Below are 24,171 nucleotides of genomic sequence, written 5' to 3'. Positions count from 1 at the left end.
ACTCAGACGGTGACCACAAGACAGGTGCAAACACACACTGCCCTGCACACAGAGGACCAGCGATGCAGCTAAATTTATATCAATTTTGCATCAAAATTTGTTGGAAAAATATAATTCTTCCCATGTCATATATAAATGTATATAACTTAAAAAAATCATACCGTGAAGAAATATGTCTCTACATTATCGTATAAAGTAATCACAACTTGCCTTTCTACTTGCTCTGAAGGGAAAGACGAATGAAAACTATACCTTATTTATCATTAAGTAGACTATTCTTAGACAATCCCATAAGATCAGACAACTTGAATTGACTTCTCTTTGTTTCTTCCTTCTTTGTGTGTTTGTTGCGCGTGCGTGCGTGCGTGTGCATGTGAGCACGTGAGTGTGTGCGTGTGTGTGTGTGTGTGTGTGTGTGTGTGTGTGTGTGTGTGTGTGTGTGTGTGTGTGTGTGTGCATAAGCTGGCTGGAGAGGTCAATGTCAAGGGTCTGCCTCAGTTGCTCATTGCTTTAATTTGAGTTTGAGATAGGGTCTCTCACTGAACCTGAAGTCCACAGATCCAGCAAGACTAGCTGCCAGCAAGCCCTAGGCCTCACCCCCACCCCCCCATTCCACACTCTCTCTTTACTCCCAATGCTGGGATTACAGGCATGTGCTGTTACATCTGGTTTTTGACAGGAACAGTAGAGATCCAACCTCAGGTCCCCATGTTTTGTGACAGCAAACAATTTACTGTCTGAGCCATCGCCCCAGCTTAAAAATTTCTAAAACTTCTAAACAGAACCAAGAAATTAAGACCGCAATCTCTGGAGTCAGATTGAGTTTGAACACTTAATCCTCCAATACTGGAGTTGTATATAATAGCCAGGTCACTTCCTGTATACACAGGTAGAGGAAAGTGAAGAGGTGGCAAAGACTACAAAGTTAGTTTGTGTCAAGGGCACAGATTAGTGGTAGGCGTAGAACTATTACTATTTATAGTCACAGCACTTGCTCTTTAGATATTGAATAAACTGACACTAAGTTCCCAGGACATTTTATTTTCACTACTTTGCTTTTCAACACAGAGTGCCTTTACTTTCAACACACATGCAACACCCATCTTCTGTAAGCATCCCATGATCCACAGATTGGAGAGTGTACCTCCGGACTAGAAAATGATGGGCCCTCCATGGGTGGAACTCCCTTGGGCAAAAGTTAGAACTAGAACCATAAAGAACACACTGCTATAACTAATCATTATGTATTAGAAACATGGCAATTCCATTAAGTGAGGATTCCCTGGGACTTGTGGAGAGATGTAGCATACTGCTCCCCAACATGTGGTGTGCATGGCCATACAGGATAGGTGCAGAAGCCCCTGGGCTAGTAACACAAAGATGTTAAGAGGCCTACATGCAGCTCAACCTGTTTGGAGTGATGAAAGGCCAAAGAGGAGAGGAAAGCAAGAGACAGGGAGCCCCCAGGATACAGGTCTGTGCCTGTGGTGGTAACCTGAATCAGAAAGGCCCTCACAGGCTCGCGTGTTTTAATGCTTGATACAAAGCTGATGGAATTGTTTGGGAAGGATTAGGGGCTGTGGCCTTCTGGCAGGAGGTATGCTACTGCGGACAGGTTCTTGAGGTTTCAAAAGCCCATTCCAAGTTAGAACTCTCTCTCTCTCTCTCTCTCTCTCTCTCTCTCTCTCTCTCTCTTTCTCCTCTCCCCCCTGTCTGTGTCTCTCTCTGTGTCGCTTTCTGTGTGTGCATGTCTCTGTCTCTCTGTCTCTCTCTGTCTCTCTGTCTCTCTCTCTGCTTCATGGCTGTTGTTTAAACATGTAAGCTCTCAGCTACTGCTCAAGTGCCATACCTGCCTGCTGCCATGCTCCCAACCATGATGGTTAAAGATTCTACTCACTCCCTGAAACTATAAGCAAGTTCTAAATTAAACTCTTTCTTTTATAAATTACTTTGGTCATGGTGTCTCTTTACAACAACAGAAAAGTAACTAAGACAATGCCCAAAGCTCTTTTGTCCATGCCAGGCAAACTTAACTGAGATAAGCTTCCGGAAACACTGGGCACAGGACATTTTGGAACACACCACAGTGATGCAAACGTGGAGAAAGAAGCATTGCCATTCAAAAGAATGGAGGGAATGGGCAACACTCAGAAAGCAACACCAAGAGGCCTGCTAGGCAGTGAGAGCCAGTGACAGCCCTTTAGTGAACATTAAGAGCCACTGGAAAGCACTCAGGATACAGGAGGGCTGTGCATTCCAGGCCAGTTTGTACTGTATATAGCAAGACCTCATTTCAAGCAAGCAAAGCAAGTCAAGTCAAAAAAGCAAACTACTAGAAACATTAAAACAACGTGCTACTACAAAATACAAGGGCTTTACATAATAGGAACTAAGTGAATTGATATGGAAAGCGATTCCAATTCCTTGCCTGTATGTTTCGTAAGGACAAGATGTTCCACAAAATACCCTAGCACTGCAGAGACAGCAGCTGGGAAATGATGAATAAGCACATTAAATAAAATAGGACAAGGATGTAGATAAAACTGAGGAAATACATGTGAATTATTATTGAGGAAATACATGTGAATTATTGGGAATCATAGGACAGATGTGTCTGGCAAATAAGTCAAAGGTCATTTGGCTTTGTCTTAAGAGTGTGCTGATCTTAGCCAGATGGTGGTGGTGCACGCCTTTAATCCCAGCACTCGGGAGGCAGAGGCAGGCAGATCTCTGTGAGTTCGAGACCAGCCTGATCTACAAGAGCTAGTTCCAGGACAGCCACAGGGAAACACTGTCTCGAAACCCCCCCCTCCCCACCCCCCCAAAAGAGTGTACTGGTCTTTTTACAAAACATTTATCATTTCATTTGTTTTTCACTCCACCTCCCCTTTTGAAAAAAAATTTTTGAGACAGGGTCTCAGTTTATAGCTCTGGCTAGCCTAGAACTCACTATGTAGACCAAGCTGGCCTTGAGCATGTAACGTCTACCTGCCTCTGCCTCCCAAGTTCTGGGATTGAAGGTGTGCACCTTCATGCTTGACCTCTCTTGTCTTCCTGCCTTGCGAAGCATTAAGGAAGAAGGGGATATTTGGAGGCATACATACTAGATGCCACAAGAAACCACAGCCAGGGCTTTTTACCCTTGAGGCTTCAGGTCACAAACGAGTGGGTGGAATGAATGATAAAGTGTGTGTGTGCACAGTGTTTACATCTGTCCCTCTCCCAACTGTCATCCCAGCAGAAGGGATCCCGTCCTCAGTCAGGGCCCTGGGACCCCGCCCACCACGGCTGTCAGTTCAGTGAGGGATGAAGTAATGACTTACATTCTTTGATGAACAAGTAAGTGAGCGTCAGCACAACTGTATGACCGCTGAAGAGGAAGTCTCCACACAGGATGTGTGATCCCGTTATGGACAACCCCCCGCCGGAAATCAACCGGAGGATCCGCTGTATCTTTGCCTGAGAGTCTCCGTTGAGCTGAGTGACACAAAACACAGAGGAAAGCTTACAAGATGCTCAAAATCATGCCTCAGTTAAAAAAGTCACCAGCTTGTGATTCTTACCCGCTTTTTAAATTTTCCCTTTAAACATAAAAAGTCAGAAATATTCCAAGAGGAAACACCTCAAGGTTCTCCTCATTACGTTGGCAGGATTTATTGACATGTTTTAAATTATTCAGTATGTTACTAATAATATGTTTTAGTGGTGTTGTGTCCTTGGGTAAAGCTTTTAAAAATATTAATAACCAATGACCTCACCACTATGTGCTAAAAAGCAGACTGGAGCTACTTTGCTTCCTTCTGGCAGGAGGAAGTGAGGATTGGAGGCCATTACCATTGGACTAAGCTGTATACTGCATCTATCGGTACCTTGTGTTAAGTGGGGGGTAGCATCAAGTACACATACAGCCTCATCGGTATAGGCTGGAAACATGGTTACAGAATACTCATCCCACAGTTTAAATGCGTTTGGAAATGACACATTAGGGACTGTACCAGCAAGCTCTCACAGCTCTGGCCAGGAAAGCCCATCACAAGGAATCTAAGTTCTACACTGGGGTCAAGGGTACAGCAGCCTTTCTAAACCACAATGAGGTCACAAGAAACAACGCCAGGCTGGGGCAGGAATGTCCAGCAGTAGTTTAACACTGTACATCCTATTAAAATTTAGGCATGGAAGAAAGGGTAAGTCCAAATATGTGGCAGGAACTTAGAAGAGACACGCTGGGGAGCTGGGGGTGGGGGGGACAGTTGCAGGGGAACATAATACGGAGAAAATCAAGGTTGGGTATCTAAGAATGGCTCTTGGGAATCGAGTGAGTGACAGTCTACAAGAAAGAGAAACACAGAAGGACTGGTACTGACTAGTCATTTGGGATCTTGGGGACAGGTTGGTGGCATGCCTGCCTTTGTTGTTCTCAGACTCCTGCCTCTGAACTCTGGGCCCTGAAGCACGGCAGTCCCGCTGTTATCAGCGGTGAGACTGGCAGGTGCAGCAAACACTGCTGTGTCTTGGCCTAGTGGACACAGGACTGTGAAGGAGGGTGTGTACAGGTAGATCTGGAGAGCCTCAAAGCAGGTAACATACAGCCCCACCCATACATTAAAGAACCACATCCAGAATCTTTGTCTAAAACATCTCCCTTTAGGAGGACCAGAAAATGTCCCCATTTAAAGCACATTACTATTGCAGGAAGCTACCTGTTGCTAAGAAACCTGGGTAAAAAGGCAAACATGCAGCTGCTCAGCTCCTAATCAACTGCTATACCGAATGACTCAAAAGCAGAACTAGTGTAGCTAGGGGCTAAGGCTTCGAAGACATTTTGCCTTACAGTTTGCTTCAAGCATGCCAAGACGGCAGAACCAAAATGAGTTCCCAGCAGTGGACAGACTTTACTAAGATCTGGGTGAGGGTCTGTCACATGTTTAAAGATTAGTCCTATGATAGCAGTGTGATGCTCTTAGGAGGTTGCTATTAATTGCCAGGCAGGGTGGTGCACTCCTTTAATCCCAGCACTCACACTCCTGGAGGCCGAGGCAGGTGGATGAGTTTGAGGCCAACCCGGTTGAGGGTGAGCGGACTAAGAGGGAGGAGGGAGCACATGTTAAGCTATGGAACCTTCTGGGAGATCTCGGGCTCTCTGCAGTGAATCTCATAGGGGTGTGGGGCCCAGCCCTCTTTTCTGCCATCTTCTCTTCTTTTAGGCTCTCACTGCTGGCAGTTGCTTTGTCTCTATTTCTTATGTTGGCCTTCTCAAAGGCCCACCGAAGCCTGTTGGCAGATCACGTGACTGACTTCAGGAACTCCCCAAAAGGGATTCAAATGAAATATATCAGATGGAGCACCATGCCCTTGACATGGGAGACACAATAGAGCCATTGGTGCTGTCAGGGGCCATCAACCTTTTCCTGTCATGAGACTGGTATAAAAACCTACCCACAATGGGAGCAAATAGAAAGGGGCACACAAGATGCCCAATGCTGCGTCCCCAGACCAAAAGGACTGTAATGTTTATTACAATATATAAGTATTTCCTCCTATTTTATCATTACATCTTTTAAATTCTTTACTGTGCCTAGTTTATAAATTCAGTCACACACACACACACACACACACACACACACACACACACACACACACAGTGTAAAACTATACATAGTGTTCAGTACTATTTGCAGGTTCAGATACCCACTTGGGCCATGCCTCCTGTGGAAAAGAGAAACACTGCAAGGGCATTTCTGGTGGCCTTTTGTTGGATACAGTTACTGAACAGAGGAAAAGCCTCTCTCACTTTCCTTGCACATTTATTTATGTGTATGCGTGTGGGGCACACAGAGACCTGCACATATGGGAGTTGGTTCTCTTCTTTTTCAAGGTGGGTCCTGGGGATCAAACTCAGCAAATGCCTTTCTTTACCCACTAAGCTATCTCACTGGTCCACTCTGTTAACTTAGCCCTCACACTGGTAACCCTGAGGTGGACACTAGGATTTAAAAATGCTAAGGAGAACTTCGTGAGAAGAAAGGAAGGGAAGCAAGCAGGGCAAGCCTGGGAAACGGAAGGACCGTGAAGTCAGAGGACTGGCGGGTGACCTAGAGGATCTCCTCCAGGCCTCTCTCAGGTCCCTGAGGTCCTTGTACCACAAGTCACACAACACTCATCCCTACTCATCCCCTTGTTTTCAGATATCAGTCCATGCAGCTAGCTACCAGATGAAAATTTAAGCCACAGAAACATAAGAAAGAAACATCAATCAAAACAACCATACATATAGCAGCCCCACCATTCTTAAGGGGGCCTCCAACTGTGACTCCCCTACACTACTTCCCACAAAAGGAAAACATGTACAAGGGGGCTGCAGACAAACAAAGAAACCTGACTTTCACCACTGTCCCTTCCAAAAAAAAAAAAAAAATAAAGCCCTTTGACCCACAGCCAGACAATATGCAGAGGAGAGACCTTAGAACACTCAGCCATAAGTGGATGTCTCCATCAATTCCCTCCCCTCAGGGCTTAGGGAACCATTAGCAAGTGGAGACAGAAAGACTGTGAGAACCAGAGGGGCTGGAGGACACCAAGGAAGCCGGGCCTTCTAAACACAGCAGGACAGAAACACCTATGAACTCACAGAGACTGAGGCAGCACACACAGATGGGGTCTGGAACTGAAAGGAGAGTGGACACATGACCCCATCCCTAACCCAGAAGCTACCTCCCACTGATAATCACTTGCAAATGAACATTTCATTTTCTTCAAGGGAGTTTCACTGGGGAAACAAACTACTCTTAAAGGTAGGCTGCATGCCCCCAGTAGATGCCAACAGAAAGTAAACTCAATAGCAACTTCAGATGCTCAATAGCATCTCATGATGTCACACCAGGGCTTTTCCTGACAGGGTTTCTCTGTGTAGTCCTGGATGTCCTGGACCTTAACTCTGTAGACCAGGCTGGCCTCAACTCACAGAGATCCACCTGCCTCTGCCTCCTGAGTATTGGGGTTAAAGGTGTGTGCCACCACTGGATCTCTCCCTCCCTCCCTCCCTCCCTCCCTCCCTCCCTCCTCCCTCCTCCCTCCCTCCCTCTCTCTTCCTCCTACATGTCTTTGTGCAGCATATGGCATAGCTTCCTGTTTTGTGTTTTTATGAGATTCCTGAGTATTCAAGCAAGTGGGTCTCCGTGTCTTTATGTGTTTCTTGTGCCTTTTCTTGGGCTCTTTCCCTTCTGTTTGTTTTGTCCTATTCTGTCTGATGTGTTTATTTTTTGTTTTATCTACCACATCTATCATATTATATTTCCTCAGAAGCCTGTTTGTTTTCTAAGAGAGATGAAAAGGGCATGGATCTGTATGGGGGTTGTGGGAAGGAACTGGGATGAAGGGTTATATAAAAAAAATCCATTTTCAATAAAAAAAACCTCACATAATACACATGTATAAGACTTTAAACTAATAAAAGAGAAAAAAATTATTTAAAAGAAAAGATCTTTGGCCAGCTATAGCCATGGTGAGTGAGGTAAAGTTCATTCTAAAGGGCTTCCATGGGAAAGGAACTTGTCACTGTCTCTATAGAGAATGACTTAGAAAAATGAAATCATTTCACAACTGGGCCAACTTTCACTTAGGCACACACTGAAGAAAATAGAGATTCTGGCAGTAAGCCAAAGCTTGGGTAGGTGTATGAAGCAAATGGTAAGCAAAGGACTCAAAGAAGTTATGAGGGATATGAGGCTGAAGCTGATGGCCTAACTTCAAGAGCCCTGGATGCCACTGTGAGTGAGAAGTTGTGCAAGCTGTTGGTTTCCAGACAGGGACGCCCTCTAACAAAGAGAGGCTCTGGCATGTGCAGATCTGTCATTGCTCACTCTGAAGGGCATTCACCAGCCTTGCCAACACAGGAAACAGGTAGATATCGAAGAGCCTTGTGCCGGCCACAAGCATCGAAGGAGCACTTGGAAGCAGCATTTGGGCCAAATTTAGAATGCAATTTTGATTCCTGCTCTCTGTACACCACATCTCCTTCAGCAGGACAGGGAGAGACATGTGTCTGTTTACAGAACAGAGTCCTAGGCAATACATGCCGCTTCTCAGGAGGAGGAGGAGGGCCTGCTCACTGAACATGGTGGGTGATTAGCCAGGGACCCTCCTACAGGCAGGTTAGCAGCTTGATTCTACCACAGCATACTGACTGCTATGGCTTTGGAAATCTGCAGCTTTGGAAATCCATGAAGGACGACCTTAATCTGCCTTTCTCTAATCAGTGACCCTTCCCTGCTAACCTTCATCCATTCCTAGGAAGGGTTTGCCTTCCTCTGTGGTGGCCACCTCACCACTGACCACACTGTAATACTGTTCATTATGTTTCTGAAGTCGCAAGTCTCAAATTAGTTTCAGTCAGACCCAGTCAGTGTTTAAATTCAATGTGTGCACTGTCTTAATTACAGACACACTCTGCTTTGATGGCTTTAGGAAATGACTGCCTTGCCAAACCACACCTATATTTGGTAAGGGAGACGGCTGGCTTCTCCAGAACAGCTCCATCTCCTTCCCTCTTGACATCTGCTTAGTGTTGGGTAAAAGTCTAATGTTGGCCCTTGTTCCCCTGTCCAGAAAGCACATGATCGGTAAGTTTCCATCTCATGAGCCAGAGTGCACAGGGGTCTAAGATGAAGAATGGCCCTCCTGTGCCTGGATGCTATGTGAAGGAACTAACTCCCCTTCAGACTGCTTCAACAACAGCAAAGCCTACTCCATCTTTCCAATGGTCAATCATCTGGAGTGGTCCTTGACTTTTCTTTCTTAAACCCTATCCACACCATTAGTATGCTCTGTCAATCTTACAAGCGAGATGCGTCCTAGATTAAATGACATCAGTTCCACAATCATGATCACAGAGGCACACAACAGCGAGAATCTTTGCAGCCTGTGGCCAGTGCTGCTGAACCCCCACTGCCTACTGGTCTTTGAACCCAATGCAGGTAAACTGTTCTCCTGGTCTGTGACTCTCACCCAACCCATATGGGCTAGTTCTTTCCCTTTCTTCCTGCCAAGGCTTTTTTTGTTTTGTTTTTTGGTTTTTTTTTTCCCCTAAACATCTTTTCCTGCCCTTTTTCTGTAGAAAAGCTCCTATAGTTTTCCTGTGACAATCACTTGACTTAGCATCATGTGATACATTGTGAATTTATTGATTATTTGTTCCTTGGAAGAATAGAGGCTCTAGGGGAGGGCCTGTGCTTTGCTCACTACAGTGCCCAGACCGTAAGTACCATCCTTAAAGAATGAATGCCTGAGATATATAAATAAGTGAAGACACCAAAGTCAAATGCTGGATTTTTAGTTAACAGAAAACCAATTCTTTCTATGTGAAAATGTAAAATCCTCAATGAATTAGACAATATGCTGGACTGCAGCAAAGACCTGTGAAGGAGTATAGAGGAATGTGTGACAGAGTGGGTTGCTTTGGGATCGCTGTGTGGATTGATTCCTCTCTGTGGGACCCGGGGGCTTACCTTCGGAGCACACTGGAAGTGCATTCCCGGCACAGGTAGCGTAGTGACATACATAGTTATGCAGCGATACAGGTATAAAGTTCCGATGATAAAGAAGAATCTGCGACCCACTATGGACCTAAAGGGAACACAGAAATGGGGAGAAACAGGTTTACCAGTTGTCTGTCTTATTATTAATTTATTTTACTGGGGTGGGGGAGAGGGCAGGGTCTCACTCTAGTCCAAGCTACTGTGGACCATACTATATAACCAAGTCTTGCCTCAAACTCATGATCTTCTCGCCTCAGCCTCTGAGAGCCAGGGTTACAGGTGCAAGCTACCATCCTTGTCTCCCTGTATTTCTAATGCAAAGTAAATCAATGTTTAATTGACTAACAATAATACAAACAATGGAATTAAACAAATAAAACCCAATTTCACAGAATGTTAAGGCTTCTGCGCTGCCCGTCCCATAATTCCATAGTGAGACTGATTCCATCTCCATAAAGAAAGATTTAGACACTGAAGTATGTTTAAGTGATTTGGGGCCTGAAGGACTAAGAATGTGGGGTCAGGGGAAACTTAAGAATATGAAGAGTCTATGTAGTCTCCTTTCCTGAAAAAATGTCTTGCTTTGCCAGGGAATTCAATAAGTGTCTCTGTTTTCAGTCAACTTGCTGATTAAGAAAACCCTCCAGAGAACACATCAGAGGTGCAAGTGAGCCGTGGCCATAGAGGAATAATCTAATGGATCAGGTGACATCACATAATTGGATACACAGGGAAATGTGACAACTCATTAAACCCTAGTTATGTAAGCAAGATTTTTAATTGGGACCATCCAGAGATACTCTGACAATTTAGGCATGAATTGTTTCTCTGACTGGATAGGTTTTCGGTGAGTTTTATTCTGAACATGTCCAAAGTAACTACTGGATTGATTCGCTATTATCTTATTCACAATTGATTTTTAAATGGCAAAAGAAAATAAAAAGGAGTACAAGGGTTAGAATTGTTTGCCTTTTTCTGAACAGGGTTGCACTATCATTTATTGAAGCATTAGTAAAGCATTATTTATGACAACCACAAAATGGAAACAGCCTACGTGGCCACCAGCCAATGAACAGATAAAGAAGAGGCCATGTGTATGTACAATATCATACTATTCAGACATAAGAAAAGGAGTTCAATCCTGTCATTTGTGACAACGTGGACGGAACTACAGACCATATTTAGTAAGCCAGGCATAGAAAGTGGAGCACAGAATTATTTCACCCCTATGCCAAACTGAAAAAAAGTTGGTCTCAGAGGAGTTGAGCACAGACTAGAGTTTAGCAGAGATGCAGGTGACTCTGTGTATTTGGGAGGGGTTATGTGGGAAAGCTGATCAATGTGTACTAAATTACAGTTAGGAATAAGATGTGCTGAGATATTCCATAGAGCAAGATGCTACTGTTAACAATGTACTCTGCATTTCAAAAATAAGTTAGAAGGACTTGAGATACTTTGCCATAAAGGAGTGTAAGTAGGCTGGAGAAACAGCTCAGTGGCTAAGGGTACTGGCTGTTCTTACTGCGAACACAGGTTCGATTCCCAGCACCCACATGGCAGCTCATAACTGTCTGTAACCCCAGTTCCAGAGGATTCAATGGTCTTTGTGTGTCCCAGCTTGCACATGATGCCTAGACATACATGCATGTAAAACACCCATATCCATAAAATCAAGTAAAATTTAAAAATATTTTTAATGAAAGTGTTTAAAGAGAAGCATGCTTGACTTGAATGTCACATAGTACACACTTACATGAATTTATACATAATACCTCGTTATGGAATCCAGTTTTGTAAGTGTTTATGTACCAGTGAAAAATTAAAAGGCCTGGGGATGTGGTTTAGGTGTTAGAACATTTGCTGTGCACACAAAGTCCTCGATTCGCTTTCTAATACTGCATAAACCAACACCTTGCATCTGGGAGACAGCAGCAGGGGGATCAATAGTTTAAGGTCAACACTCACTACATAATGAACTTAAGGCCAGTCTCTATCTCAAAAGTTAAAATAAAGCATAATAAAATTAAATGGGAAAAGAGATGGATCAAGAAATAAAGGCAAAACAGGGTCTTGAAACAGTGTCTTGACTGTGGCTCTGAGCTCTTCCGAAGTCTTCAGCCTAAGCCTGTTGTTCTAGAAGCTGACTGAGCTCACCAACCTCCAAACCTCAGGACTTTGCCCATTGCATGGCTGCCTTGTGGGCACCAGCATGGGTATAAAGGGCCTGGGGGCTCTAGGTCAGTTCCAGCTCATGGTGACAGCCCTTCTTCTGTTATATCTGTAAGTGGTGGCTTTGAACATGGCAATGAATGGGGACACACTGCCCACCTCCAGTTGCTCCTTTTAACTTCTCTAGAACATACAGTGTATTCATTCCACTGGGTTTCTCATCCTCACAGCTCTCAAGCTTTCCAAACCATCACTGACCAAAAGACTCTAGAATAACAGGCAGCCTCAGAGATGAGGAATATTTTAAGTTTTCTCCAAGACACTGGTTCTTACAGAGACCAAGGTCAAATTCGGGTAGTTTTGGGACTTCTAATTTAAAATATAAATATCTATTTTAGTTGTCTGCCACCAATAGCTATTTCAAGAACATTTTAGTGTTTCAGGTGAGGGAAAATGAAAGAAGTAGACTTACTGCAATCTTGGGAACCTAGCTTTGTTGTCTTAGTACTGAAAAGGAACAGTCAGTCAACAGTGCTGGCTGTTTTCCTTTGGTTAAATGAAAGCAATTCACTCTGTGATTCAACCCCAATACCCCCCCCACCACCACCAAGGAGTGCTGATCTGAATTGTGCTTCATGCTATTAGACAACAACAAGAAATAAGGAAATATTATTATGAGTCAATTACATTCATTCCATCGTTCTGTGCCCAGAATAGAGGATTCACTTAGATGAAACACTCACTCTACATCTTACTTAGAAAAAAGAACTGCTCATCGTGTGTTTTCCCTCTGAATTTTTGAAAGAAAAAGAGACAGGGAAGTTGGCTTCATGGTAAAGGGTTTGCCTGGCATGTGTGAGGTCCTAGGTACCAGCACCAAGAAAAGAGAGAGAGAGAGAGAGAGAGAGAGAGAGAGAGAGAGAGACACAGAGAGAGACACACAGAGAGAGACAGAGAGAGAAAGGAAGGAAGGAAGGAGGGAAGGAAGGAAGGAAGGAAGAAAATAAAAAAAGGACATACGGAGAGAGGCTGGGACAGGCAGGATTTCTTACTTGGCTAGGGCATTAAAAAGGCTATCAGAATTATTCCACAAGTTACCAAAATCCAAGGTCCAAATCTACTTCAAAAATGAAATGGCAAATTAGTGTTGTTTGTGACCTTAACAGTGGGTATAAAGTACATGGTCTAGGTATGTGACCCTTAGTGGGTTTTTTTTTCAATATTTCTTTTTAATTAGCATGTAGTAATTGGACATGATTCATAGTAGACAGTGTGAAATTTCAAAGCAGGAACATTGCTTTCTATATTTTTCTTTGTGGGCTGGGGATTGAACCCAGGGCTCATGCACGTGAGTCAAGGAGATGTACTGAACAACATCCCCAGCCCATGCCCATGAGTTTTGACATGGTTACAACAGCGAGAGCTCATATAAACCAAGGCGAAAGCTCAGGTGCAGGACAGAATCCAGTGCCACACTTGACTAAATATCTCTTCACACAAATGTGAGTATGAATAGCCTTTACATACAAATTGAAGGAGAAAGGGACCATCCGTAGTCTATGCAAGCCCTATGATGTTTAGTGTCAATTCCAGGCACTGAAAAGAAAACTAATGGTCAATAACTATAGCCTTGCTTTTAGCATGAAGACTGCCATAACTGATACAGCAGCAGTTCATTTCTACTAAGTGAAAGGCAATTGGTAGCTCTGCCTTTTATCTAAAAATATGGAAGACTTTTGAGAGTCACAATAAGGAGCCTGCATATGGGCAGCTTCAGTTTGCCACACACGTTTTGAAAACTGCTGGGTTGCATTTGGGAAAGTCTTTGAGAAAAGCAGGTTGAACTCTTCTTCTAATTACAAAGCAACGGTCAACTTGATTCTCTCTTCTAAAAGAGACCTGTGGCACTGACACTGAACTCTTATTTGACTTTGGATTTTGAAGCTGTAATGAGGGAGTTCCCATGCTTCACATTTTTTTAAAACCCTAGATTGTGGGTATTTTGTTCAAACTTATATTTTAGGGACTTAATTCATGGGATCCAGTAGAAAGCAAACACCTAAATGACACACTAGAGGGCAGAGGAATTGAGTGGCCTCCAATTCTGTGTACAGAGAAGCAGAAATGAGCACGTCAGAGCAATGTCCAGTTTTTAACATGTCTACGAGGTGAGAAGCCTCGCTTACCACTTCCTGGTTGGTACAGTTCTGATGTGGAGTGAGGAATGCAGGGGCTGAACTACCGAGCCATGTTCTCCTTCGCAGAGCCAAGAGGAAGGCAGGAGGACAGGTTTACTTTAGAAATCTAAAACCCAAACCTCCAAACCTAGTTCCAAACTCAGCTTCTTAAACAAACACTGGTTACTTTGTTCAGGAAAAGGACAAGAAAGGAAAGAGAGCTTAAGAACTTTTGAACAGAGGAAAAAAAACAAACAAACTTTTGAACAGATGTAAAGTCAAAGCAAGCTGTTGACGGCAGACCAATCATCCCATAATGAAAGTGTCCTGGCCTACTTCCTACTGCACCTGCAGAGAACCTAAAAACAGTAGTCCTTTCCTAGCATCCTGGCTGTCCTGAGCTCTCTTCATAGACCAGGTTGGCCTCAACCTCCTGAAATATGCTTTTGCCTTTGCCTCCTGAGTGAGATTAAAGCATTTCCAATCATCTTGATTTAGGGTAGGAATATGACACCACATCACTGGAAACCAGACTCTTTACTGTAAATTGATAAACCAGTCCACCCTCCACAAGGCTACTGCAACTTTCTACTTTCACATGTGCTCACTCGATGAACACTTATGGGATTGTTGCTGAAGTGATTCAATTACGTCTATCTACAATTTTGTTCCTCAAATGGCTAGGTAAACCTAAATGCATTAGAAGAATCTGAGAAAGACAATTTTAGTAACACATTTTTTCAAAAAACAAAAACAAAAACAAAACAAAAAAGAACCCAAACCCAAAAGTTATTAGTCAATACTTACTTGTATCTCAGAAAAAGCCACTGGGTGATCCATAACCCAACTAATACAATCCCATTTATTTCTGATACAGAAAATGCCCATTTGACCCGGTCGACGTAATCAAAAAATTTGTCTGGGAGTGGAGGGCTGAGCTCCTTGGGAGGGACCCTCTCGTGCACAACTGTGATCATGACAGTTGTCAGGACAAGGTTGAAGAGAGCATACACAAAGGCAATGCCCGTTTTCCACCACTCCAGGGGAAACTTGTTCCTGGAGTCAGTGGGCATAGAAATCTGGATGTAGTCCGGGTACTTTTTGGCACCCTTTCGTAGCCCGTTGGATAAGCTCTTGGGTTTCCCATTGCCATTTTTGTTTCCTTCTTCTACAGTGTCAGCAGGGCCTGTGTAAGTGTTGGTAGAATCGTTGGTCTGATTTTCCAAATGACCTTCAAGTTTTGCTGTCTCTATGATATCCATTGTCTGTCAGCCTTCAGAACTAAAGGAGATGGCAAGGTTCTTGTTCTCCGTGGAAACTTAACTCTCTTAAATCCTTCTGCTTCCAAGATCAACATGGACTCTTAGAATTGATTGTGTGTGCTGATAGGAAATGTAGACGGTGGTGGCCTCCCATACAGCAATCTGCTATGTACTCACACAAGGAAGCCGATTCTCTTTCCCACAGACGATGTTATTGTCCCTCCTGAGAACAAAAGAAAATGAGGTGAGCAATGGCTTGTCTAATTACCAACCACTTGAAATGTAAACACTCTCAAAAGTAAGGAAACGAATACCGAAATGCCTGCTCTACCAAGACATCATCAGACGCTGAGATTGGATTTATTTTTTATTCAGTGCTGGATCGTTTAATCTTGGGACTCTTGTGTCTCCTTGAACTGATGTGAGCACAGATAAGAACATCTTAACAATCAATTCCCTGTTAATTTCTCCCAATAAAGCCAGGACCTAACATTTCAAACACTCACAAGTTGCTAACCATGAAGTCATAATATGCTAGAACCTGCCCGGAGACACCACTCCTTCCTGATAAGGAAGGATGAAAAAGAGATTGGATCTTTTTTAAGAAAAAGGGTCAAATAGTGGGACATGGTGGCTCACACTAATGACAGCATTCAAGAGGCTGACGCAGGAGGACTACTGTGACTTTGAAGTCACCCTGGGCATACAGTAAGTTTCAGGTTAGCCCGAGTTGAAGTGTGAAACCCTGTTTCAAAACAATAAAATAAAATGTAAAGGATTTGGAAACTCCGGGAAACCGCTGAATTGTTATGTCTGCATTTTCCACAACAGATCGGTTTCTGACTTTCCTATTAAAAACCTATGATCCCTTAGTGATTACTTTTATGAACATCTGCAAAGCAGCACATTCAACATTTAAAACAATGATGCTTCAGTTTATCTTTTCATATCTAGAGACACACAACACATACAAAGCCAACAACTTTCAAAGCAACAGAGCGGGAAGATGTACAAAACCTTTGCTATGTCTCATTTGGGAAAAGGGTAGAAGCAGCCACAGGGAAACTTCCTAAAACTGCCACAGGAAACTGATAACATTTTGATACAATCACAATTTCTACCAAGCAACAGAAACTGGCATTCAGCGGTTCCCCTTGGGACACTTACCAACTGTGGCTGAGGAAAGGCGCCTCTGGCCGAAAGTGCCACAAGCTCCACGGAGCAGAGAGTCCTTACCAGAGAGAAGCCGTGACTCTTATACTAACTTGCACTATGGCCCAGCTGTTCCCAATTTAGGAAAGCAGCATTTCAGTCAGGCCACCAGCCCAGCCACCTGAGGGGTTCCAGAACCCTGTAATTAGTCCCCACCCTGAGTACACTGCCCAACTTTAGCACAGTTCTTCCAAATTTAAAGGCCTCCTTTCAGGGTAAATATGGTTAAATTCAATGTAGTGACAGCTAAGCCTTTAATGGATGTAAGTGGTTCAGCTAGTACATCCAGGTATTTCCTTGACACTATGGTGGCAAACAGATCACTACAAGAGTTTACTGTATACTTACTATCTCAGCACTGAAGAATGCAGGGGCAGATTAAAGGGTTTGGTTTTGCTTTAAAGACAACACAACACCGGAACTAAGGAGATGGTTCAGCAGGTGAAATGCCTACTGTGCAAGCATAAGATTTGAGTCCCAAGCACCAGCTTAAAAAAACCAGGAAAGGTGGAGCATGCCAGTAACTCCAGTGCACAGGTGGGAGTGGGCGTGGCAGTTGGAAACCTGTGAATCCTTTGGGCTGGATGGCCAGCCAGCCAGTCTAAGCTGCATTAGTGAGATGTAGATTGACAGCCCGGTCTCAAAACATAAGGTGCAGAATATCTAAGGAAGACATCTGATGTTGACCTTTGGCCTACACACATGCGTGAACACACACAAACATAGCCAAAAGCAACTAGTTTAGCTGAAGAGCTAGAGCCACAACAAGGCTGTGGGAGACAAGGAAATATTCAGATTGTGAAAGGAAGGCCTGAGATGAGCTGGGCTCGAGATAAAAATTAGATTTATTTGTTACATGTCCCTCTCCCCTGGCATCCATTTGCCGACAAAGCCCACCCTTGAGATAGAAAAGGCATGGGAGACGTTGACCTGGCAGAAAAAAACAGGACCCTCAGACAATGAGTGGCCATGAGGGTTCATCCACTTCCAACAGCTCACCTTCCTCTTGTCCATTTGAAAAATCTCTCAGCTACTGAGGCGTTAGAGAGGGAGGAAAAGCCAGTGCTCCTCCAACTTGACCAATGTTCTCTGCAGTGCCTGTGGAAATGCCACAGGAAGAACACGTGTCTCGAAGAGGAGCCTCAGCAAGTTGACTCCAACAGCAACTCTCTCCACCGTGGACACCTCCTTCTGAGGAAGATACCCAGTGCCCCCAGCAGCGGTGGCTTGTTTCTACCCACTCCAGCCTAGTTGGCTAACATATTCAACATTCCACATGTGCTCTTATGGTGTTCATACATACGAGAAGCCATAAGTGGACATACAGGTAGCCTTTGTAAGGTTGTCATCTAGTTCTAGAACATAGAATGTGGAGAAGAAACTCCAGCCACTCTTTTCTCCCCAGAGGAAGAACTCCGGCACCTACCTCAGGGGACTACTATGAACTTGACTGAAATAATGATGAGGCTGAGTGTGAGCCCTTGGGAGGAACTAGAGAACCACTCTGTGAGTACAGTACCCACTGACTGTCATTAACAGCAGAATTGATGTTTGTCTTGGGATTTCATTAAGGTTAAATACACATACATGGCAAATTCGTCTGTGTCATCCAAACACCAGACTCAATGTTGTGAAGATGGTGACTATGTCATACTCATTTTTACAATTGTCCCTTCCTCTCATTGCCTGAGCAAATGACAAAAGCCACAGTGGTTCCTCTTTGGGTGGCAATCCCATTAGTTCACGGGTTTGGATTACCACACCAGAGCACAAACAGGTGCCAAGCTCTCCAAGTACCATGAGTTAACCTAGATAACATGGAGACAGTTTAAGATCTTTACAAATCCATCTCCCTCGAGAAAGCAAATACAAAATGCTGAGATTTGATTTTAGTACGTCAGTATGATTCTTTTAGTTTTTTAACTGCAAAGTGGAACATATTATAGAATTTTAAGTATTGCTTACAATTAGGAAGTGATTATAGCAAAGTATATCAGAAGCATATTTTAAGAAGTGATAATCAGGCTGGAGATATGGCTCTGTAGTTAAGAGCACCGGCTGCTCTTGCAGGGAACCTGGGTTTATTTCCCAGAACAAATAATAGGTACACCCATCTCCAGGAGATCCAACACCCTTGTGTAGCCTCCGCGGGCACCTGCACACATATGGTGCACATACATATAAACATTTCCTCACATATACACACAAACAAAAAATACATCAATTATTAAAAAGTAATTATCTTGAGTGAAGTAAAGGGGACATTTTCTATTTTTCAGATAAGAGTATCCAGGGCTAGTAATTGGAATTGCATTGCTATGCTCTGTCCGCATCAATGTCATGGCTGGTTGTGTATTATGTGAGCTGATGTCTCCTGTGAAACATTCTCAATGCTGCTTCCTTTGCACTCTGAAGCTGGCAATCTTTTGTTGAACTGCAGGTAATCATGTATTGTGTTCCTACATTTTATGTCTGTCATCTTCACTGCTGAACTGTGTCTATTCAGCAAATCAAATGTCTTAGTCGGGGTTTCTATTGCTTCGAAGAAACACTGACCAAAAAGCAAGCTGGGGAGGCAAGAGTCTCTTCGGCTCACATTTCCACATTCCTGATCATCACTGAAGGAAACCAGGGCAGGAACTTGGAGACAGGAACTGATGCAGAGGCCAAGGAGGAGTCCTGCTTACTGGCTTGCTAGCCTGTTTTCTTATAGAATCCAGGACCATCAGCCCAGGGATGGCACAGCCCACCATGGGCTGGACCCTCCACCTCAGTTACTAATTTAAAAAAATGCCCAACAGGCTTGCCTACAGCCCGATCTCCTAGAGGCAATTTTTCAATTGAGTCTCCCTCCTCTCAGATGACTCTAGCTTGTGTCAAGTTGAGATGGAACTAGCCAGCACACCAACACAAGTGAACAGTCAAGTAGTTAAAGAAAAGCATAAAACATGTACACATGAAACCAGATTTCTCAAGCACATAGCCATTGGAAGGTCTACTCACAAATTAAACACACATCTGACATCTGTATGACAGAATGTGTGATATAATCAGCTTTGAAAAAATCTAATGTAAATATGCTTACTACCTGACCACAAACTATTGGTTTGATGCCCGCCCCCCCCTCCGCCTGTCAAAGGACAAAACTGCCCTCAAATACTAGAAATTCATTAAAATATTTAGAATTTGTGTGAAGCAAACTATGAACAAAATAACAACACTGACGGGGAGAAAACATAAACAAACACCATCCTCACAGGAAGGAGGGGGAGCCGATATATTAAGGGTTTGACGCTGTCATAGTCATATATAATTTAGTCATTGAGCTTTAACAATCCCGGTAGGATGTCTCCTGTAATTTGACAGGATCTCTAAACCAGGAATTTAAAAATGGAAGTGGCACTACATCACATGATGGTGCTGCCATAATTGCCCTTTCACCCGATTCCTATTTTGTGGGTCCATTGCCCACTGAAATAAGAAGCATACAAAGTATTTAAGCAAGTTTTCAATTGTCAATTATGAAAAAAACTCAATATCCAACAGAGGGGACGAATTCAAAGAATCATGATTCCCTCTCACTATTAAATACTATGTGGTAATAAGGACGGGCTGCCTGTTCTGAATCTGAAAAACTCTAAAATTCTCAAAATTGCAACTTTTTTTGAGCACTCACGTGATTCCATAACTCACATGGTTCAATACACACAAATTTGGTTCATGTATAAAATTATTAAAATACTGCATGAAATTAACCCCCATTGTATATATAAGGTATATATGAAGTGCAAATAAAGTTTGAATTAGGCTAGGATTCTATCTCTGAGAAATATCATCATGTATATGCTAATATTCCACAAAAATCCCAAATCCAAAGCATTTTAAGATTTGTTTTGATTAATGTGTATGCCATATGTGTGTAGGCTCTTGTAGAGGCCAGAAGAGGGCATTAGACACCCTGCAGCTGGAGTTAATAAGTAGTTGTGAATGGTTCAATGTCAGTTGTTTTGGAGGGAGGGCAGCAACCCTTCTCAAGGGTTGAATCACCTAGGTCTCCACCCCTTACCCCGCCCCCATTAGAAACCTTTCTGACTCCAGGCACTTAGGATAAAAGATATCAAGCGTGTTTAATTACCACAAGGGTGCAAAAGAGACCCATAACTACTAAAACTATAATAGAGCATACAGCTAAGAGGAATTCAACCTGGACAGGTAGTGTAGAGCATCAGCAATGCCTAGCACAGGTTACAGGAAACAAAATGGAAAAGGGGTCCTGGGATCCACAGTCAAGGATGCAAGCCAAGGCAGGAGTTTGAAAGGCCACTCACTCCCAAGCGCCTCCCTCGACAAGGCTGATGGGAAGCTAGGTAAACACATCTGCAGAGGCCTTGGGGCAGAGAGTCCAAGGCTCAGAATGCTTTGTTTATTAGACCTTCGAGTCTGCCCTGCTATGCACGTGACTCCTTTGTTATGATAAGATACAATAAGTGTCAATATAGCTTTAAAAAAAGAACTTTCCTAAGTTATGTGTGAGCTTTAATGTTTAGAAGAATTTAATCTATTCAAGATAGAAGCTAAACCCCAATCAAAGCAAATATTATCCTACTTGTACAAATTGGAATTATAAACGAAGGACATTTTCACACTGAGCTTACGATGCAGGAAAAGCTACAGCTTAACATTGGGTCTTAAGACTGGTAGTGTGCCAAAACCTGATGAGTTTGTTAACAGACCCCAAAGCTTTGTCAAACCAGAAAACCCATCAGCCACCATACAGCCATAAAAAAAAAAAAAAAAAAAAAAAAAAAAAAAGTAGAATAGAATAGCAACAGAATGCAATGGTTTGCAGCAAATGTTACTTGCGTGCCAGGTTCTTCTTTAGTGCCTGGTTTAATCACTCATAACGACCCTAAGAAATATTGTCAGCCCAATTAAAAAAAAAAAAAAAAGACAAAGCTAGATGCCCGAGGTCAGATAAGAAACATTAAGGCAAAGCAAGTTGCCCAAGGTCAGATAGGAAACAGCAAATCTTACATTTAAATCAGGACACTGACCTCAAGAGTTTTCTCTTCTTAAATGACAGACTACTGACTCCAGGATGTGACATATTAACAGGCAAACAATATACTCAGTGCAAAGACCAAGAGAAAATTATCAGGCTCTGTTTTTTTTTTTTTTTTAATAGAAAGAGACATAAATACCTAAGAAAGTCCTCTAAGTAGCAATTAGCAATATGCACTTAGAGGGCTGGACATGGAACTGAGGTGTAGAACTAGAACTCTTGCCTAGAATGTGGGAGACCCTGGGTTCAACTTCAGCATCAGCAAAACAAAACAAAGCAAAACACACATGTACTCACAGGGAGTTTCACATACACACACACACACACACACACACACACACACACACACACACACTTTGATATATAAGCTGTCCCTCATCTTGGCAGAACAAAAGGAGCTTGCTAACAACTTACCTATCATCTATATTAATCATATTAAAGTTAGTGTCACTAATAAAGCATGTAAAATTCATAACAGGGGTCTATTACTCTATGTTAACGGGATCCAGCTGGACAGAAGATTGCCCATCTTGAAGCTTTTCTTAAATACAAGGACATCTTAACCTTGAACTTCATTTCCTTGTGAAACTCCTCCTTCCTCAAACATAACAATGTGCTCCCAGACACAACGGTGCTTGTGGTTTTAAGGCTGTGTGGTGTGTGTGTAGCTCAGTTACTAGAGTGCTTGCCTTGCATGCATGATGCCATGGATTGGGTTCCCCAGTACTTGGGAAGTGGAGACAGGAGAATTGGGAGTTCAAGGTCATCCCCAGCGACACAGCAAGTTCAAAGCCAGCCTGGGATGCACGAGACACTATCTCAAAATAGAAGTTTGTTTTGTTATTTTATCAACAAGTTCTTGAAAATTCTAAGGGTGACCAACCGATTGCTTATTGAAAACTATCATGTGGTTTAGAATGCTTTGCCAACAAAAATAAACTGGCTAATATCCCTGCTGGATCTAAGAATGTCTCAGTTTTTGTGAGTGTGTTTTGAAGTAGTCTCCCCATATTTCCCACACTAGCCTGGAACTCCATATGTAGTTGGCCTTGAAGTAGTGGTCCTCTTGGCTTAGACTCCTGAGCGCTGGAATTACAGGCCTATACCACCACTTCCAGCTTGAATCATAAATTGTGGACAGTCACAAGGTCCCACATCTTTCCAATAGAAGAGATCCAATTAGGGAAGTAGGTTCATAATATCTTGGTGACTTTCAAAACCATTTTAAAATAAAGCATAACTAAAAAGCCAGTTTCAATCGATTCTACCTGTCCTGTATTAACTTGAAGAAAAATTCTTGGCAGAGATTAACTTTTTTTTTTTTTCTTTTTTACTTTCTGGTACGGTAGGTATGTATCTCTTAAGGTGGATGGGCTATTTCAGTTCTGGATCTAGTTGTAGGAGAGAAAGAGAAAGGCATTCAGTGGGGACAGGGACCACAGGGACAGGAATCTTTTATCTGGGACCACAGGCAGGCCTGGAGAAAGGCTGTAAATAGGCTGGAGTTTCTCTCTGGGCAGTTGACATGTTCCAAAATTAGATATTGATGATGCTTGCACAACCTGTTCATTTGCTAAAAATCTTCTTAACTTTTAATACTTAAAACAATGGATTCTATGGTACTGAGCAACAACACAATCCATCTGTTAAAAACTGATCTAACCCACAGAACTAACAACTAATTTGCTAATCTGCTAAAAATCATTTAACTTATACGTAAATGAATTGTATGCTATTGAGCTACAACACAACTCACCAGTTAAAAACTGATTTAGTGGGCTGGGTGTTGGTGGCACATGCCTTTAATCCCAGCACTCATGAGGCAGAGGCGGGAGGATCTCTGTGAGTTTGAGGCCAGCCTGGTCTCCAGAGCGAGTGCCAGGATAGGTTCCAAAGCTACACAGAGAAACCCTGTCTCGAAAAACCAAAAAAAAAAAAAAAAAAAAAAAAAAAAAAAAAAAAAAAAACAAAAAACCAAAAAACTGATCTAGCTCTTCAAAATAACTAGAAAACCAAGGAATATTCCACACTCTCTCTTCTAGGGTGCTGTGTCCCTTCACAGTGCTGGACCCAGCAGTTGGGCATTTTGTTAGCAGTGACTCAGAACTGTCACACATTTCTAAGTTTTCCACAGACCAAAGTAAACATACAAACAAAAAAAGCAAAAACTAGCCAGTGATAAACACACCTTTTTTAAACTAAAAGTATGTAGTCTGGGCTCCCTCACTCCCACAACAGGTAATTGAACAAAATGAAGTGATTCGGGAAAGATGAGCTTCCCCTCGGAACCCAACAAAAGTCACTATGTAACTGAGCTTTTTAAAAAATTCCTGCAGTGATGGAGACAGACCCTGGGACCTTTCTCTACCAGCAAGAGCTCTCTTCCACCGAGGCACACCCCAAGCACCACAAGTAAGATTAGGGACGAGTAAAGGCTATTCTCACTGAAAACTGGTCACTTTAGTGTCTGAAGTGAGTACCTACCCAGAGCAAACATTTGCTGTGCAAATTTGAAAACAAGAAATCTTAGTATGAGGAATGTTTTGTAGGAAGGGATCACCACAGTTCAGGGCGCTGTGAAGGAGCCAAGGGCTGTGGCAGCAGCAGCTGCCTCTACTTAGTAAATGACACTGTGAAGTCACTTCATTGAGATCTCACTTGCAGAGCATTCCATGGGATATTTTAAAGTTTGATGTCTTTTTGTAGACTATTTTCTGGATATATATATATTCTCATATATATATATGAGAATTCTG

The 24,171-nt window shown here is 42.9% G+C and overlaps 1 protein-coding gene across 5 annotated transcripts in view; it reads right to left on the bottom strand.

The window, feature by feature from the left end:
- Positions 1–24,171, bottom strand: part of Sgms2 (sphingomyelin synthase 2) — an 80,103-nt gene that overhangs the window by 7,501 nt on the left and 48,431 nt on the right. For all 5 annotated transcript variants that reach the window (XM_027395722.2, XM_027395723.2, XM_027395724.2 and 2 more), the window contains exons 2-4: positions 14,687–15,364; positions 9,504–9,621; positions 3,324–3,477 (exon numbers count right to left, since the gene is read on the bottom strand). In XM_027395722.2, coding sequence (XP_027251523.1) covers positions 3,324–3,477; positions 9,504–9,621; positions 14,687–15,141 — 727 coding nt within the window. In that variant the 5' untranslated portion in view covers positions 15,142–15,364. The remainder of the gene's footprint in view (positions 1–3,323; positions 3,478–9,503; positions 9,622–14,686; positions 15,365–24,171) is intronic.

This window comes from Cricetulus griseus (assembly GCF_003668045.3).
Source record: "Cricetulus griseus strain 17A/GY chromosome 1 unlocalized genomic scaffold, alternate assembly CriGri-PICRH-1.0 chr1_0, whole genome shotgun sequence".
Lineage (NCBI taxonomy): Eukaryota > Metazoa > Chordata > Mammalia > Rodentia > Cricetidae > Cricetulus > Cricetulus griseus.
This window is presented reverse-complemented; position numbering and strand designations above follow the sequence as displayed.